The 18,176-nt window shown below is 48.7% G+C and overlaps 1 protein-coding gene across 8 annotated transcripts in view; it reads left to right on the top strand.

Annotated features, from left to right (window-relative positions):
- LOC104154097 (otoferlin) overlaps positions 1-18,176 on the top strand; it is a 119,304-nt gene that overhangs the window by 57,514 nt on the left and 43,614 nt on the right. For all 8 annotated transcript variants that reach the window (XM_068936681.1, XM_068936679.1, XM_068936676.1 and 5 more), the window contains 4 exons: positions 13,618-13,691; positions 15,531-15,657; positions 15,963-16,017; positions 17,752-17,883. In XM_068936681.1, the coding sequence (XP_068792782.1) occupies positions 13,618-13,691; positions 15,531-15,657; positions 15,963-16,017; positions 17,752-17,883 (388 nt within the window). The remainder of the gene's footprint in view (positions 1-13,617; positions 13,692-15,530; positions 15,658-15,962; positions 16,018-17,751; positions 17,884-18,176) is intronic.

The following is an 18,176-nucleotide window of genomic DNA, read 5'->3' as shown; positions in this document are numbered from 1 at the left end:
AAGGGCAGGAAAAGGGCACAAGAAGATGTTCAAAGCAATGAACTGGGTGTGGTTTTGCATCCCAAGGTAGAGCCTCCAGCAGTAGCTTGATAACAGCTAACAGCTGCCTGCTAAGTTATATGAGGAAAGGCTGAGAGAGCTGGGACTGTTCAGCCTGGAGAAGAGAAGACTGGGGGGGGGTGGATCTCATCAGTGTGTCTAAGTATCTGAAGGGAGGTGTCAAAAGAAGTATCTGAAGGGAGGTGTCAAAAGGAGGGGGGCAGACTCTTTGCAGTGGTGCCCAGCGATAGGATGAGAAGCAACGGGCACAACCTGAAACACAGGACGGTCTGTCTGAACATGAGGAAAAATTTATTTCCTGTGAGAGTGACTGAGCACTGGAGCAGGTTGCCCAGAGAGGTTGTGGAGTCTCCTTCCTTGGAGACATTTAAAAGCTGTCTGGACACAATTCTGGACAATGTGCTGTAGGTGACCCTGGTTGAGCAGGGGGCGGGGGGGGGGGGGGGTTGGACTCGATGATCTCCAGAGGTCCCTTTCAGTCTCAGCTGTTCTGTGACTCCAAACTGATCCAGCATAGGAGATCTTCTAGATTAGCTGGAGCAACGGACAATGTCACTCTATTCAGTTACTCACCTGCTATCCACTAGCCACTTTCACTTCCTGTTTGAACCAAACCAGCTGATCCTGTCTGCTGTCAGAGTAGTGACTACTCATGTCCTGTGTCAGAAGTTCAGATCCCACCACCAACTGGGTTTTTCCTGGAGCCACCATAAGCAGAGTACCCTCGGTCAGGCGCATACAGCAGAAGTTACCACCAGTCATCTGTGCAGAGATCCTTAATGCGTGGCTGAGGCTAGCCCCTCCGTGAAGGAAGTGGTGTCCCATCCTCAGTGCATGGTGATACATGTCCTGTGGTTCAGATAAATGCCTTTCTCCTGGTAGAAAGTTAGGTGCCACCACTGCCAGGCTCCACTTTGAAGCAGACCCCATGCCACAGTTTACGAACCCTGTTACAGCAAGCAAGAAAAATACCTGGTGGCTGGGAACTGTGGCTGTGGCAATGCAGCCACCCCTCCTTAGAAAGGGTAGCTTTACAGACTGGCTTGCTAGAAGCCCATCTGCATTAACTGGGTCAATATTTCCCTTGCTGTTGGTAGGTTGCTTCAATAAGCTTGATACCTTTTTTTTTCCCCTCTCTCTCTCTCTCTCTCTCTCTCTCTCTTTCTTTCTCTTCCTCTTCTTCACCTAACTCAGGATTAAGTTTAACAACGGATACAAGTCAGTAGCAAGGTACCAAAATGTCATGACTGATGAGATCCTGAGTTTTATGGAAGTTTGCTGTCATCCAAGCCCATCCCAGTCTCCCCATAAGTATGTGACTGTCCAGGTATAAATAGGCCCAGGATTTGGGATACAGGCCAATTTGGTTTAAACCCCAAAGCTTCATCCCAGTTGGCTGCTCAGCATAGGATGTGAAGCATGTTCAGTGCCTGGGAGATTTCACCACTGAGCAGTCTCTCGGGCCAAGAGAACAAAGTAAAGGGTGAGGACCTGGGAGGAGCTAGCCCTACTGCTGCCTTGGCTGGGGACAATGGTCAGGTGTGAAGCCAGCACTTCATGCACCAACATCATAGCACTGAGTCTTTGGAATTGTGGGACAGGACACCTGAGTGCTTTGAAGTTGGAGCTGAAGACTGCAAAGACAGAGGAGCTCTACAGTAGCAGGAGTTGAGCTCTGTGCTCCAGGAGTTCTCTATGGACCAAGCCACAATTGCAAAACCTGCTGCAATATTGCATTGCAAAGGAGAGGCAGGTCCTGTGGTCCCTTTGCAGCCATATTCCACATAATACACTCATGCCTCTTGATTGATTCTCTCTATAGAGCTAGTGGTCTCTCAAAGACACCATGAGTAAGACTATATCTATATGTGTAAATTTACCCAGCATGAGTGAGCCCAGGCCAATGCTCCCAGCCCCAAGCCATCCTTGGGCATGGGCAGAGGTTAGCCCAGGGCAGGGCCTTCCCCAGGGCAGTTTGGATGGGTTCTGTCTGGGGATGTTTGTGTGTTTTGTTCTTCCTCACCTTCACACTCCTGGCTGTCTCCTCCAAACAGCGATGACCCTGAACATCCCAGGTACCAGGCATGACGCTCCTCCTTAGCTCAGGCCCTTTGGGCATGGTGTGTGCATGTGTGTGACATGCATGTTGGTGTGTCAACCCCTGTGTGGCATTTGGACGCTAAGAAATGTTCTAAGTGCTCCGTCCCCTTCTCAGTGGGTGGCAGAGCTGCCTTGTACTCATCCCAATCCCTCCTCCCCAAAAGGCAGGGTTTCTTTGTATTCAGTCTGTTGTCCCATATGCCCAGCAAGGACGTATTTCTTTTTACTCATGGTTGGTTGCTTGATGCATGTTGCCGATGGGGGTTTGAGGGGAGAAGGTGGGAAAGGGTCTTTGTCATTGCAGCAGAATGAATCACATCTGAATCAATTGCCCTTTGTGATTGCAGAGCTAAGGCTAAGGGAAAAGAGAAAAAGCACCTCATGTTACCATTCAGGTACCCTGACTCTCCACTTGCCTGCTCCCTGACAGCTTGGCCCCATGCTCACTTTCCAGTTTCAGGCCTCTAGCCCTTAGTAGCAGCATTACTGCAGTCCTCAACCCCGCCTCTCCTCATTCCTTACTGAGGGGCTTGAAACCTGTTTCTTTCCAGAAGAAAAAGAAGAAGTGAAAATAAGAGCGTTGTGACATTTTACATGGTGATGCCGTGCTCTAAAAGTTTAGAGCAGGCTTCTGCCCAAAACTCCCTATGAAAGTAACACAGATCTGTGCCAAATAAGCTGAAAAGGGCAATGCTTTGCACAAGCTTTTGCAGAAATGGAAAAGCAAAAAGCTTCTGTGAAGCACCTGACTACTCCATAATCTGACCAGTCTGGTTGGCAGTCCATTAGCAAGGAGGTTGGCTAGCTTCTGCCTGGCTCCAGGTCGTTCCCCTTGGGAAAAGATGCGTTGCATAGGTAGCAATTTTTTTCCAATGCAGCCTAAATGGACACAACTAGCATTCACCAATAATTCAGGGGAGCTAGGGGAGAAGTCAAAGGAAAGGAAGCCCTCAGTTTTGGCCAAAGATAAGGAAAAATGCAGAGGACTAGTCAAAGCCTGTCATACTGTAACAGAAATACTCAGCTATAACACGTGCACATACGTGAAGGGATGCAATCCAGAGCTCTGTGTCTGATCTTCTGCACTGAGCCCTGGCTTGCACTCACCATCTCTCTTTGCAAGCTCTGTACCCCAAGTGTCTTGCTTTGAAACCACACAGAGGCGCTGGAGTTGTGGCTTGGCTGGAAGGGACAGGTCTGAAACCCATTGCAGGGTCAGCATGGAGCCTCTGAGCAGGGTTCTTGCACACGGCTGCTCTGCATGGTGCCCCTTGCACTAGCAGAGCAGGTCTGCAAGCTCTGAGCCATGGGAGAGAAGGGGGCTCAGCATATAAGCAGCTTTTTCTACACTCACTTATGCAGCCATGGTGTAAAGTCGGATGTGTCCAGGGTAGGGATTTAGTATGTGTTTTCCAGCCACAGGATTATGGTGCCTGGATTGGAGCTTATTTTATCCCCAGGAGTGTTAAAAGCCAAATGTAGTCCCACTACCTGGCTTTACATCCCCTCATTCCTGAGACAGTGCAGACTTCTTATCATGTGTATATGTATGGCATATATACATATATTTCATTTTCCCTCCTTCAAAGTATGTGGGGGTATGTATATACATTAATTCTATGATCTTCTTTCTCTCTATGGTCTACTTGTCAACAATGTTTGACAGGGAACCCCTTGGATCCCCACATGCCAATATGTGGCTATACATATATCATACACATTTTATATATATATACACACACACACACTTATACACACACACACACTTATACACACACATATATCAACACAAGCTACTGGGTCAAGCGATTTTCATGCATATTTCATGTCCAGATCTACTGGACTGCTTCCCTGGCCCCAGTACAAGATGCTGTTTTGTGTCTAAGTGGCTTTGTATTGCAAGAGTTTAACTCAGTGTATGTTGACCTCCCCTGGAACAGCTCCAGGACAGGACCATAGGCAGCTCTGTGCTAATGAAAATGCTTAAGATGAAGTTGCCTGAAGACATAAAATGGGAATTCCCTGGTGATACTCCTAATGGGAAATTAGTGCCCTTTTCAGACACCCCTAAGTTAGGTCAGCTCACCAATTCCTAATCCTGCTGGTATAGTCCAGCTCCCGTAGTCCAAAAGCGTCTTCAAAATTAAACACTTGCTTTAAAGATCATTAACAGTCACGTGATTTGCTAGTCTTTCTTTTGTAATTGATCTTTTGCTAATTTATAATGTCTCCCTTGCTGTTTCTTTCTGCTTTTCTCCATAATGCAGAAAACTCAAATAGTTTCTCCCTTTTTGAAAGGGAAGCTGAGGTCCAGGAGTCGAGACTTTAAGAAAGTAAATCCTAAATATTCAGTAAGGTGAGGCTGGGAGCCAGTAGTGTGAGGGAGGTAGCATTGGGAAGGGGTGAGTTAGCGGTGAGCCATGGCTTTGCAGGGAGCTCAGACCACATCCACAAGCTGTGGGAGAAAACATGGAGTGATTCAAATCCTCTCCCTGCTACTGAGCAGGGGCACTAGAGCAGTTTTTACAATGCAGATGAACTAGCTGAGCTGCTGGAACTGATATTTGTCTGTTCCCAGGACAAGCTCAGCTGGCAAGAAGCTTACCCTGTAAAAATTAAAGGGAATAAGTTTCTGCCAGTTTGCTCTCAGAACAAGTGCAGGGAGAGGGCAGGAATGCCCCTTTCAAAGGCAGCTTGTGGTTGGATTTTCTTGGCCGTTTTCCAGCCCAGGCTCTAAGCTGATTCCTGTCCATATTGAGCTGAACGAGAAGGCCCCAGTCTTCCCCAAAGGGTCCCTGGAGCTGGTCTTCCAGACTCATCTATCCTAACAAACTATCCAGCAACATGCTGTTTTTGTTTTTCTGGATGACTTTCAAGCAGCTCAGTGCACAGAGAGTCAGAGGTCCTGGCTCTGAAGCCATCCTCCTGCCCTGTGTCCACAGCACAGACACAGCCACAAGATGAAATCCCCTCCTTGCAGTGAGCCACAGCAGTGCAAAGGGGGAAAGCACAGCACAGTTTCTATATAAGGTGTCTCTTACCCTGAATTACCCTGGATGAGGCCGAACTCTGTAGTAAAGGGAAGTGTCCTATCTCTAGTGCAAATCCCCACCAGTCCCTGCAAGGACCCCCTTGGTTCCCTGGTGAGGGCACAGCTCCACTCCAGTGCAATTTTCTGATCCTCCCCACAAGCTGCTCCCCTCCCAGCTTCTGGAGCAGAGTAACAAGCTATAATTAAAAAACAGCCCTCTTGGTTAGCTTTTAGTACTGGTTAATTGCTTTCTCCTCCCCATTTTGCTGATGCATAAGCCCTTCTGCTCCCAGTCAGGCAGGGGAAAGGCTGAGGAACTGGCAAGAGCTTTTTTGGTGTGGAGGAGCGGGGTAGAGGGTGCTTTTGCTGCTGCTCAGAGGGGCTGCTGGAACACAGGAGAACCCTGGGTGGGAGAGATTGGCTAGGGGAAGAAAGCATGATGGGAGAGAAAAACCAGGGAACTAGGATCAGAATAGAAAAATGTATAAGCCCTGAAAAAAGAACAACAGAAAGGAAGTAAAAGCCAGAGGGCAGAGACTGAGCAGGGGTTTGCAAACCAAAGCAGGGAGGTGAAGAAACCTATGTGATGTCAGGGCAGGAGGATACAGTGTCAGGCTGGGCAGAGATGGGACCCCTCAGATCCAGCCCTTTTCACCCAGGTGATCCTCTCTGGAGGAAAGATATGAAGTTCACTTTTGTGGGAGGATGAGCAAGATGGTTCCTCCCCTTTCCCCCAAGCAAAAAGAAGAAATGTTGTCTCCTGCACCTGCAACAGCCTGAACCTATGCACTCACCCATTCACAGTTGTGCATGTCCATCCACATCTGCTTTATTGACCCTATGCACACGTCTGCTGAGTGCACACCACCTCCAACTCCTAGTTGCAAGTACTTGTGGCCCCCCTAAGCCTCTCTAGCCTGGCAGAGGATCACGTAAAGATCTAAATTACAGGTGCAGGCATTTTGGGGTCAGCCCTGCTCAAGAAAGTGATCCATGAGCACAGCCTGGGGATGGGGTACTGGGAGCCCCAGTAAGGAAAGCTGCAAAGGGAACAGCAGTCTCTTCTGGTTTCATGGTCTGATTGAAGTGCACTGAAGCTTGTTTGCCTTTTGTTCCCTTGATGCATGGCCACCGGCTCCAGCAAAGGCAAAGAGAAGACAAAGGAGCACAAGTAGGTTTTCTCTCCGTGCTCATTCTTCTTCTTGTTTCCAGCTTTCCTAGCATGGGTTGTGGCTGATCTAGTACATGCTGTGTTCTTCCTTTCTTTAAAGCTGAGCGTGTCCAAGCTTGAGTCGTTTAGCCTGAAGCCTTAGAGTCTGCAGGGAATGTTTATCTACAGCAGAAGTCAAATGTAAAAGACAGGCTTGGAGTGGGTCATGGCAACATTAGTAGGGAACTGTAGGGTCTTGAGAGAGGCGGTTGCCTGGCTCCTGGCTCCCATCAGGTTCAGGACACAGCAGGAGCCTGGAGCTCCTGCCTTCCAGACAGGTAAGGGAGCAGCAGTCCTGCCCTTTGAGAAGCCAGGGTCTCCCATGGCCCCGCAGTCCCTGACCAGCAGCATTTGACCTCAGTGAAAAGCAGTAGTCTTGGTTTACTTCTCCTGTAATTCGGGTCAGGAGGAAGACCCTGTTTTACCATTTTCTTCTAACCTCTCCTTCCACAAACTGTCAGGATTAGCCCGTCCAGCACAAGGCAAGGCACAGGCCTGCAAGAGAGGGCCTTTCCTCCCTGCAAGCTTCTTCGTAACAAGCCTGATAGATGGTAGGAGAAGGTTTGGGGAAATCTATGCTCAGATTTTAGGCTTCTAGACCATCCCAGTGACAATTAAAGGAGCAGAGCACTATATGGCTCTCTCTACTAGTGGATTAAAGACTGCTGGGGCCAGACATTGCCCCCGGTCCTCCGGGGACACTCCCAGCATGGACGACAGCACAGGGAGATCCCAGCAGGAAGGGGTTAAACCAGAGCAGGGCCACCCCAGGAGCAATTTTGGTGGGCCCTGTTGTGAGGGGAGGGTTTCCCACCCCGGGCATGACCAGCTGGCCAGGAGCTTGGGGCAGAAGAGGTCCCTGGCATGGATTAATCTCCCAGCACATATGTAGCCCCACACAGGGTCTGTAATTGCAGGCAGGGGCTGACTGTTTTGCCAGTTCCTGCTCCTGTGCATTTGGGCATGTGCTTTGTGGGAGTCAGCAGATCCCACCCGTCTTTGCTGGTGCCAGGACCACCAAGGTGCTGGATGCACAGATACTTGCACTGTGGTCCACCTTTGCGGGGAAGGCAGGAGAGTTACACCAGCTTTGCAGCTCCTGTCTCCACTCAGGCTCAGGTTGTCACAGCGTCCAAGTAGGCAAGTTTCTTCAGCTCCTGTCTTCTCTTTATCTCCAGCTGCTTGTGTTGACACCATACCAGGCTGTGTCTGAGCTTTCTCTGTACAGCAGCAACCTCCAGCTGTTTGACTTAGCAAATCTGCTGAAATTTAACCTGGAGCCTCCAGGGAGTGCAGGCTAATATCCTGCTGTCCAAGTCTGATCCCTACAGCCAGCACTTTCCAATTGGTATGGTCTCTGCTGGGTCATGTTGGTTATACGGCTGCTTAAAGACCAGTTTGGTGCAGTACCTTACTGTGTTCACGGTGTATGAACAGATAGACCCTTCTGGCTAAACAGCGTAAACAGAGAAGACACAGATGATGAGGTGGAGAGAGAAAAGTCTTCAAGGAATGAGCAGTTTCAGGAATCACTGGGTCATGGCTGATGTTTCTGCCACACAGCCTGGTCCTTGCTGTTGTGGTCTGGGTCCTGTCTCCAGTTTGGTTGTGCGGAGAAGGGGGAGATACAAAGTAGGTCTGAGGGTTGGTGATATCTCCTCCGATAAAAGCTGCCAGCTGAGGGGGATGAAGAGGCCTTATGTATTTGTCCAATGCAGGGTTTGGCTGCTGTGCTCATCACGGCTAGTTAGGATGGAGACAGGGCCCACCTAACCCCTCTGATGGGCACTATTCCTGAAAAAAAAAAGAGCCATAAAAACCTCTTTTCCTTCCTCTGCCCTCCAGAAAAAAGCAGTGATTCAAATGTCCTATTTAGCCATGAATAATTGACTGGTAACCTGTAACCAGATCTTTAACTAGAAGCAGGCTGGTAGAGAGCCTATTTCAACCTCCCTGTGCACGCATGTATCTCAAAATCCATCTGATGCTCTCTGCTCACTTCAGGGAGATCCACATGGGTGAAACCCTTAAGGGCAAAACCAAGTGCTTCTGTGAGCAGCAAACAAAACACAGGACGTGGGCTTCACCACCAATTGAAGATGATCCTTCTGCTCAGTCTCCTATTACACACCAGAGAATACCAAAAGGAGAGCGCTATGGAAGGCTGCATAGATACTCTGATGTCTCAAATTTGTGGTAACTCGGTCTCAACCCTTCTGTCAAGTCTGGTTGCAATTGAGCAGATTTGAGTGTTTTGGAGGGAAAGAGGGCAGGCAGTCCTCTGGCAGCCTCCTCCCTGGTGGCTCGATTCTTAAGCAAACCAGGCTAAACTCAGGTTTTTGCAAAGGGGGAGGCTCTCACAGCCTGTGTTGGCATCTCAGGTTCTTGGTCCCTCATGTAATATTCATGCAGGGACGGTGTCAGCTCTCAGCCAGCTCTGGCTTCCCATTTGCGCTCTCAAGGTTGCTACAGCCACTTTCCTCTTAGTTTTAGCATTGCTGGAGCAGCGGAGGGGGGGTAGAGGGGAGAGGAGGGGTTGGCACGACCTCTGTTTAACTCTGCAAAGATTCTGCTGTATGTGGAGAGGAGACTTGGCCAGAGTCCCCGTGCCTCTTCAGCCCTGAACTGCACGTGGGTCACCTCCTCCCCACGGTCGCGGGCCGTGCCGGGATGGCCGCCCCACCTTAAACGTGACACTGGTGGCTCTCCTGCCTCAACTGAGCTCCTCCAGCATCTCCTGGGGAAAGCCAGGTCCTGGACTGCCAGCTGGTGAAGGTAGTACCCTGAGGATTGGGAGCTGGGAAGGGCCATGTCGGTGCTTACCTGGGTCAGAAAAAGTGACAGATGGAGCTTGGAAAGGGGCTGAGGGAAGGAGGGGGAGGCATCAGGACTGGTTACCTGGGCATCTGCCTCTGCAGGGCTGTGGTTTCCTCTCCGGCAGCCATAAGGAGTCCTGCAGGGTCCAGGTGTTGTTCCCTTCTCACTCTCTCTCTTGCTTCTTCCCTTCTTGGTACCTAGAAATTACACTGCTGAAGTCTGCTTTCTTCTGTTTTTTTTCCTCCAAACTCAGCTCTTTCCTAGATATTTGCCTCCTCAGGGCTCCAGTCCTCTGAAATAATAACAGTAAGGGCAGTGGTAAAGGAAGGAGGCAATGCCAGATTTTGTTACTGGGGCTGAGATGAGCAGTGGAGATATGTGACTAGGATGCAGGCATGGGGACAGCATCTGAAATTTTAAGCCATGGAGGGACTCCGTTACGCTCTGGACTATACTCTCTGAAGCCGGCTAGAGCTGAGGCTCATCTTGTGGACGTGCTAGAAACTATCAGGCTATTTCTTGTTTCCTGAGGTGTCTTTTGCAGTAAAACTGTCTTTGAGGAAATGTCAGAGACACAGTGCTTATTGACGAAGGCTCAGCTGACAGTGCGGGGTCATGGCCCAGGAAAGGGATGGGGGGGTGAGCAACAGCTTCCACGTGCATCCCTCCAGAAGAGGCTGGGATGGGCTGGTCTTGCTAGGATGGGTTTCTGTGCAAGGACCTCGGACCAGGTGCTTGATCCCCGCCTTGTTCCACATGGCCCAAAACAACAGGCTCATCTTTAAGGGTGCACACCATCATTTTTCTGACAGAGGCATCAGATCCATCTGGTGCTAACTGTGACCCAGTATACCCTCAGTGCCTTTGCAAGGAGTTTGCTATTTCGGGTGCTGGTGGGGGACCAGCACTACTTGTATCTTACCTGCACTGGTGTCCTCCTGACACCATCACCCATATCAGTTGCTATTGTGCTTTGTTTTCTTTCCCAAGGAAACTCAGTGATTCCTGGCACAGCGATAGTGTTTTTTAACCATCTGCAGGCAAATCTCCTTCATGGCACTCCTGGGTTTGTTAGATTTTTTTTTATCCCCTCTCTTTTTAAGAAATTAACTGAAAAAGAAGGGAATGTAATCACCCCTGGAGGTGCAGGGTCTTACCAAGGAGCTGTCTGTCTGCGAGATTTACCCCGGCCACTGGAAGGACACACTTGGTCATGGAGAATGGTCTCAGAGCAGGGTTTCACAGCCTGAGCTGCTACAGCATTTGTTCATAAAAAGGAGTTTGCAAATGGCTTAACAGTGCTACTTCCTCCATTGCACCTCGAGGCAGATGTTCCTTGGCATTACACACATAGAAAACTGCTCCTTGTCTTTACTCTTTCTCTCCATTGAGAAACTGCCCTTTCATAAATCTTGTTTGTAAGGTGAACTGATCACAGCTTCCAGAGACTGTCCTGAGGCCTGAGCATTGCTTTAGTCTCAATTAAATATCAGCTACAGACAGTCTCTGTGCCTTATATTGGTCTTTTGCCCTAGCTGAATTTCACCCTCCCTTGATGAATACATTATCCTACTATTCCCTTGAATTCTCTTCTCATTTGCTCTGGCTGTGGCAGCAGCCTGCAAACTTCTAGCTGTTACTTAAGAGAACAAATACGTCAGGCAGGCTGGAAAGCCAGAACTTCTTTATTTTGTGAAAACATGGCCAGACTTCGTCATTTAGTCACAATCAGATGTGAACAAAGCTGAGATTTGGAGGGAGTCCTGAAGTATAAGAGCAGTCGTCTAGCACATGGGCAATGCAGCTCTATCCTGGCTATATCCAGATCAGCTCCCAGGCACTGGCCCCTCTGTCCTGTTAACGAAGTTGGAAGGGAGGTCCTCTTTGCTTTTAACCTGGCCTGGGAATATGTCCATCAAACCTGATGAGTTTCTGCTAAAGGCATCAATTTCAGCTAATGGGAATTTTGCACCCCCAAAATCTCCTGTTAGCTTTATCACCTTTGGCTTTTGGAACAGTCACAAACTATTTCATTCAAGTAACTCCAGCTCCTTATACTTTAATAATAGAGTGGGGATATGCCATGATTTGACTTATGTTTCTTGCTGAATTCAGTTTTGTAGAAGTTGTGGAGGCTTTTTTCCCAGTGAGGTTTTCAGCTGAATCTTCATGCTAAAAATCCACGTTGCATCCAGACATAGAAACTTTCATCAAATTAACTCAGAAGTTCTCATCTCTTTACATCAGCAACATGGAGTCACATCAAAATAACAATGAACAGCCTTCTCGAAATACATGGAATTTTGTTGCTCTCTTTAACAAGCTCTGCCTGTTTAGTAGATCTGCATTTGAGAGCAATACAGTTTGCAGTGCAAAAATCATATCGGTTACTGAATGCTGTATTTTGTACTGCACTTTGTGCAGGCTAGAGGATTGCTCTGTGAAGCTAGTACTGCAGCAGAACAAACTAGAGACTAGATCTTAAGCTCATCTAAACCGTCCCAGTTCATGAGGCTGTGATGAGCTAAGAAAACACCCCAGGATGTATCCATTTAAACAGCAATTTGAACATCTGCTTGTTTCTTTACTGGACTGGAAAAAGTTTAAGTGGGCATTAGTAAACCTGAAGAACTTATGTCAGACACCTGAGATAATTTTGTCAAAATGTGGAACATAAAAAATGCCATACAACCTAGGAGACCAGGCTTTCAATGCACTTGTGATTTCGTGGGCTGAATTCCAAGCTAGAGTAATGGTCCTAGCTCCACTGAAGCATTTGGAGATAAGACAAGTTCTACTTCTTAAACTTGGCTTAAGGTGATGGGTATTTTCAGGAAGCAACTAGCAAGCACCAAGCAAACCATTACTTTATCAGTCAGTTAGCCTAAACTGTTCTGAGTGAATTGGCCACAGCCCAGAGAAGTGATGGGTGAACTAAACACGAGTCCCATTCATGCAAGATGTAGCTGATGCTTCGGGCAAGATGTAGCCGATGCTTGTGACCTCTGCCTGGGGATGTCCCAACCCTCTTGACCTGGTACTGATGAGAACTACATTGGAAAATGAAAAATCATTTTGCTGTAATGGACAGTTTGGAAAATTTTAGGATCTCCATAGATTTGATACTGATCTAGCCAAAGAGGTTACTGTTTTTTGATAAGAAGGTGGTGAGGGCAGGTGGTTAGAATTGTTAATAAAAAGATTGTTTTAGGTAACTGCTCTAGGGACCAATCACACGAATAGGTCAATATAGAATGGCAAGGCTGTGAGCAGCAGGGGAAAGGAGAGACAGACCTGGAGGCCTGAGGTAGCAGGAGGTACAACGCTGGATAAGACTGTGCTCCAGCCCTGTATATTATCAAAACTTCGGGGTATTCCCCGAGGGGAAAAAAAAAAGTGGGGGGACCCAAGACTAAAGGCAATGCATTTAGCAGAGATATTGACTCTGCCTTAAGGCATGTTCGCTCTTGTTGGCAGTAGTCCCTGCTTTCAGCTGATACTTCTATTCTTGCTTTGAGCTGGAAAAGCAGAGGAGAACGTCATAAAGGTCAACAAAGGTAAGTGCGGGGTCCTGCACCTGGGGAGGAATAACCCCAGGCACCAGGACAGGTTGGGGCTTGACCTGCTGGAAAGCAGCTCTGCAGAGAAGGACCTGGGAGTGCAGGTGGACACCAAGTTGACAATGAGTCAGCAACACGTCCTTGTGGCCAGGAGGACCAATGGTATCCTGGGGTGCATTAGGCAGAGCGTTGCCAGCAGGTGGAGGGAGGTGATCCTCCCCCTCTACTCAGCCCTGGTGACACCATACCTGGGGTGCTGAGTCCAATTCTGGGCTCCCCAATGTGAGAGAGACATGGAGATACTGGAGCAAGTCCAATGGAGGGCTCCTAAGATGATGAAGGGCCTGGAGCATCTCTCCTACGAGGAAAGGCTGAGGGAGCTGTTACTCTTCAGCCTGGAGAAGAAAAGACTGAGAGGGGGGAATCTCATCAATGTGTACAAGTATCTGAAGGGGGGGTAAGAGGAGGGGGGCAGACTCTTCTCCGTGGTGCCCAGTGACAGGACAAGAAGCAATGGGCACGAACTGAAACACAGGAAGTTCCAGCATGAGTTAAAACTTCTTGACTGTGAGGGTGACGGAGCACTGGAGCAGGTTGCCCAGAGAGGTAGTGGAGTCTCCTTCCTTGGAGATATTCAAAAGCCGCCTGGACAGGGTCCTGGGCAACGTGCTCTAGGTGACCCTGGTTGAGCAGGGGGTTGGACTAGATAATCTCCAGATGATCTTCTAAACTCAATCATTCTGTGATACTGTGAAACTTCCTGTCCTGTTGTCCCGTGTCACAGAGAACAACACTAAAAGTACAGGGTAAAATGAGTTCTTTCTCACATCTTCTTCCAGAGCTGGGAAAGGAGTTTTTTCAGCCATGAAGCTTGGCAAGACGCGTCCACCAAAGGATGATCATCAGAAGCAAGGTAGGTGCTGGGAGGAGGTTGTTCCCTGATCCAGTACTGCTGTTCCAGGAAAGCCCCTGGTCCCATCCACTTACGGATGAGACCGACCCTGACCCCTCCACCCCCCCCCCACCCCGTAAGTGGCACACATCAACGCTGTTGGTAACTCAGGGATTAGACAGGGAGCATTTGGTGGACAGGGTGAAGGCTGGAGAGAGGGTCTACATGGGGGAATCTGGGAAGCAGGGATAGATGGAGAGAGCCTTACACTGAAGGCTTTGCCAGATCTCACCCGCTTTGTGAGATCATGGTGAAACCTGGAAGTCAGGTGGGCAGTTTCTGGCTTATTTTAAGGATTACTTGCAAGTGTAAGAGCAAAAAGCGTGATTTAGCCCTTTCACTGCTTCTCTGTGATGCATGGAGACCCGCATGAATAGCGTTGCAGCAGCACAGTGAGAGGTAGGGCTCTGTTGCCTCAAGGTTGTCCGTTCCAAGGTCTCGATACCTGCTACAGTGCTGAAATGGGACACCTTTCTGGAAAGGCAGAAGGTGGTTAGCGATCGGAAATTTGTTGTTGTTTCTATTCGGCTCAAACTATGATGTTTCAGTGACAAAGAAATTGGGGAATGCCTTTTTGTGGAGGAAGACCAAATGTTGCTTTAGATATTCTTCATGGGCAAATCTTTGTTGTTGTTCAGCCAGCTTTTAAGAGAAGAAAGGAGGGATTTGGCCTGAGACACTATAGAGGTAGAGGCCTTGGCAGACTGTAGAGGCATAATACTGAAACCTTGGTGATCTTCCTGCCCTCCCCAGTGAAAGGGTGTTCTTCTTGTGCTGAAGACTTCACCTAAGGTGATGAGGAAAGCCATCTGGGATGCAAAGGCATGAAAAGGCTGTACTCTCAGATTGTGGAGTACATTCACATGTAGATTTACCAGTGGTGGGGGAACAGTTGCAACAACTGTTCATGTGGTCATTGCCTCACAGCTGTGTGTATCCTTCCTCCCCCTTTGCCCTCCACAGGGCGTAGTCCTCCCAGCATCCCTCCTGAGTGGTGGTCTGCTGCTTTCTGCCATCCCAGGCAGATTGCCAGTTCTGCTCGGGTCAAACAAACCCACTGAATCACTGCAAGCAGAGCTGGGAAGGTGCTGGTCTGTCCCTCCACCCACACGTGGCAGGATGGAATCTGCTTAGGTCCCTCAGTGGAAATGAGGACACTCTTTTCACACACAACTTGCTGCAGTGCCTCTCTCCACCTAGGAAAGCTTTTCCTAACATCCAGCCTAGATCCCCCTCACTTCAGCTGAAGCCCAAGGTTATTTCTGTATTATCTCACAGAACCGGGCCAGACTATGGTGAAGCAACTGATCCAAGTCTTGGATTAGCCACGAGGTAGGAAACCTGTTTCCCAAAAGCGATGTCTGTGCTCTATGCGTGGTTTTGGTAGTATTTCCCCTTGTGCCAACGAAACAAACCAGTGACCCTAAAGCAGCTCCCCACCTCCCTTCATCCTCAGCAGTGCATCACCTTATGGCAGTTAGAGCTGCAGCACATGTTCACATGCTCTTTTACCTCGTGAAGTCTGCATTGCTCATTTGTCGGATTTCAGTTTTCCAAAGCTTATTGCCTTCATGAAACTGTGCTGGCACACAGCACAGGTGGAATAATGTGTCACGCTACGCAAACCTCTTTTAAAATCCATTTTAAACCAGGTTGTCTGTGACCTGACCAGGTGACCACTGTTCTTTGTATTACCAGGAGAGGTTGATAGGATGTATTGGTTACCTTTCTCGGAGTCTTCAATTATCCACCGAGTGGAAACAACAAGAGACGTTCTTTTGTCTGTGTGCCTTTATGCAGAGGAACCTGCTGTTTTGGAAGCAGAAGACCTGGGCCGAAAAGCCATGAGACTAGGAGGTGGACTGGACCCAGACACAGTCTCCTTGGCTTCCGTCACGGCTGTAACCACCAATGTCTCCAACAAGAGGTGAAGGCCAGATGTGAGCTTGTGCAAGCCAGGAGGTGATGGCAAACTCACAGATGTGCCTGCTCCCCAGAGCCGTGTGTCCCCTGAGCTATGCTGGAAATCACGTTACCCCATGCAACCGTTTTCAGAAACGCTTGAACAAAGAACGCTAATGTTCAGTGGCATTTCACAGCCCCTGGAGTTTATATTCCTCTCATGCCGAGAGAGCTGGCACTGCGAGGAGTAACCCTGGGAAATGCTCTGTCACAGTCTGCAGTGAGTTCATCTGTTGTTTGACTGAGGTCTTTTTTTCTGCCCTTTGGAAGGTCCAAGCCTGATATCAAAATGGAGCCGAGTGCTGGGAGGCCGATGGATTATCAGGTAGGTGACAACGCTGTGCCCCCAACTTCAGCTCAGGGGGTTCAGAGCCCAGAGAGAGACCATTTCACAGGGAGCGTTTAAGGGGAGGAAGAGGCGAGTTGAGAACTTTTCTTTCACACTTTCTTGGACCACAACTATCAGCAGAGTAGTTACTTGAGGAGCTGAATCTCTTAGTTGAAGCCTTTGTCCCCGATGGCCTGTGGGACAGCTCTGGGACCAGGAGGAAGGACTGACAGTCACTTGAGCAGGCCTAGGCTTGCTGGAGTCCCACCGAGGCTGTGCCTCCTCCCCGTGCACCAGGTAATGGACCTTGGCATGGTGTTGTTGGGAGTGAGTCCAGCGCAGGTTTCAATGTACTGCGCTCACAAAAGCAACTGACAATTTGTTTATTAAGTCTGAAGGCTGGCTCATGTGTGAACGACTGTTTCAAGTACTGTTCCTGTGGGAGGATGACTTTCAAAAAGCTGGTATTTAAATGGTAGAGTGATAAGCTATATCTTAAGTAATAACTGGATTTGCTGTCCATTGTGACAAGCCCAGAAAGCCCAGCTTAATCAGGGTTTGAAGCAGGCAATCTCCAACACAGTTCTCTTAATTTCCAAAGGCTTTCAGTACCTGTTTTAGCATTCCCAATTGATGAGGCCTGGCTGGCAGTACTCGTTGGATTTCCTCTGGTAGGTTGGTGCCTGGTTGCTGTTATCTTGTTCCTCTTCTTATTTTCACCGAGTCATGCTGATTCAGCAGCCGTTTACTTTTCTGTCCTTGCGTGTTAGTGCAGTAGCACGTTCCTAGGGATGTCTGGGAACAATGCAAATAATGATTTGTTGTTAAAGGTTTATTGTAGACCACTTACGGCATCCACTTTTAAATCCCACGAGAGACCAGTTGACATCAGAAGATGCAGTAGAGCAGTATGTGGAAGAGGTTTAATTATACGCATAAAAAGCCTAAAGCAAGTTGTGAGGACGATGAGGACTGAGTGTCCCTGGTTCGGGAATAGTATAATCAGAATGTAAAGAGAAGGAGGAAGGTGCAAGACGAATTAAGTGCAAGACAGAGCAAGAGCAAGAGGTTCAGTTAATTGGCCAGTGCAAACAGGAGTATCACAAGGCTGCTCTTCATTGGGAATGGTGAGGGAACAGAGCGGTGACCTTAGCTGCTTACCTCCTCAGAAGGAGTCTGAGAGTATTCACACCTACCTTGCTGCCCTTGAAATGAGGAAGGGATTTGAGCTGGGTTTGTTAAGCTGGTGCAGCTTTGGGTGAGGGGTAGGAGGTTGCATTTGCAGCTCAGCTCCTCTGCAGTAAGTCAGTTTGTGCAGCAATCAATGCCAGGCAGTCTTGTCCTCTTCTTTAGAGAGCTCAGCTGTCTTTTATCAGCTTCCTTTTATGAGCGGTTTACCCCTTGTATTTTTTAGCAGAAGCAAATTAAGCCAGTTAGGGCATCAGTAGCAGAGTGTCCGCTCCCGCAGCTTAGCTAAATCCGTTCAACTTTGCGCCTTACGTGCTCTTGGAGCAGAAGACCCCCTGAACGGACAGGGCTGCTCTGATGCTCCTACCTCCCATGCCATGCCACAGCTCTCTCAGGCTTGTAGGAGCAGCCTTGTCCCTTTTGTGTGATGAAGAGAGACCACCCAGCTGCCACCCCGGCACTGAAAGCACCTTGGAGAGGAGAGCCAGGTGGAGGCACGGTTTAGGGCAGCCAAGGTGGAGGTCCATGAATCTCTCTCCCCAGGTCAGCATCACAGTCATCGAGGCACGGCAGCTGGTTGGGCTCAACATGGACCCCATGGTCTGTGTGGAGGTTGGAGATGAAAAGAAATACACATCCATGAAGGAATCGACTAATTGCCCTTACTACAATGAGGTAAGCTGGATTTTTCCTGAGGTGCTGCTCCAGGCTCGTTGCTCCTCAAGGCCTAGACTGCAGTTTGACAGCAAATTACATTTATTTGACTTTGTTTTTTTTTCTTTTTCTTCTGTTACCTTTTGCTGGAGTAAGATGAAATCACAAACCATGCAGAAGGAGGGATGAAACCTTGGCCCTCTGGTATTTTACAAAATGGTGACAAAAAACCAAAGCAAAACAAAACCCCTCACTCGATCAGTCTCAAATTAAATGAGCCTGTGCCCACTTTCTCAGTTTTTCCAAGAAGTTAA

The sequence above is a fragment of the Struthio camelus genome, chromosome 3, assembly GCF_040807025.1.
Source record: "Struthio camelus isolate bStrCam1 chromosome 3, bStrCam1.hap1, whole genome shotgun sequence".
Lineage (NCBI taxonomy): Eukaryota > Metazoa > Chordata > Aves > Struthioniformes > Struthionidae > Struthio > Struthio camelus.
This window is presented reverse-complemented; position numbering and strand designations above follow the sequence as displayed.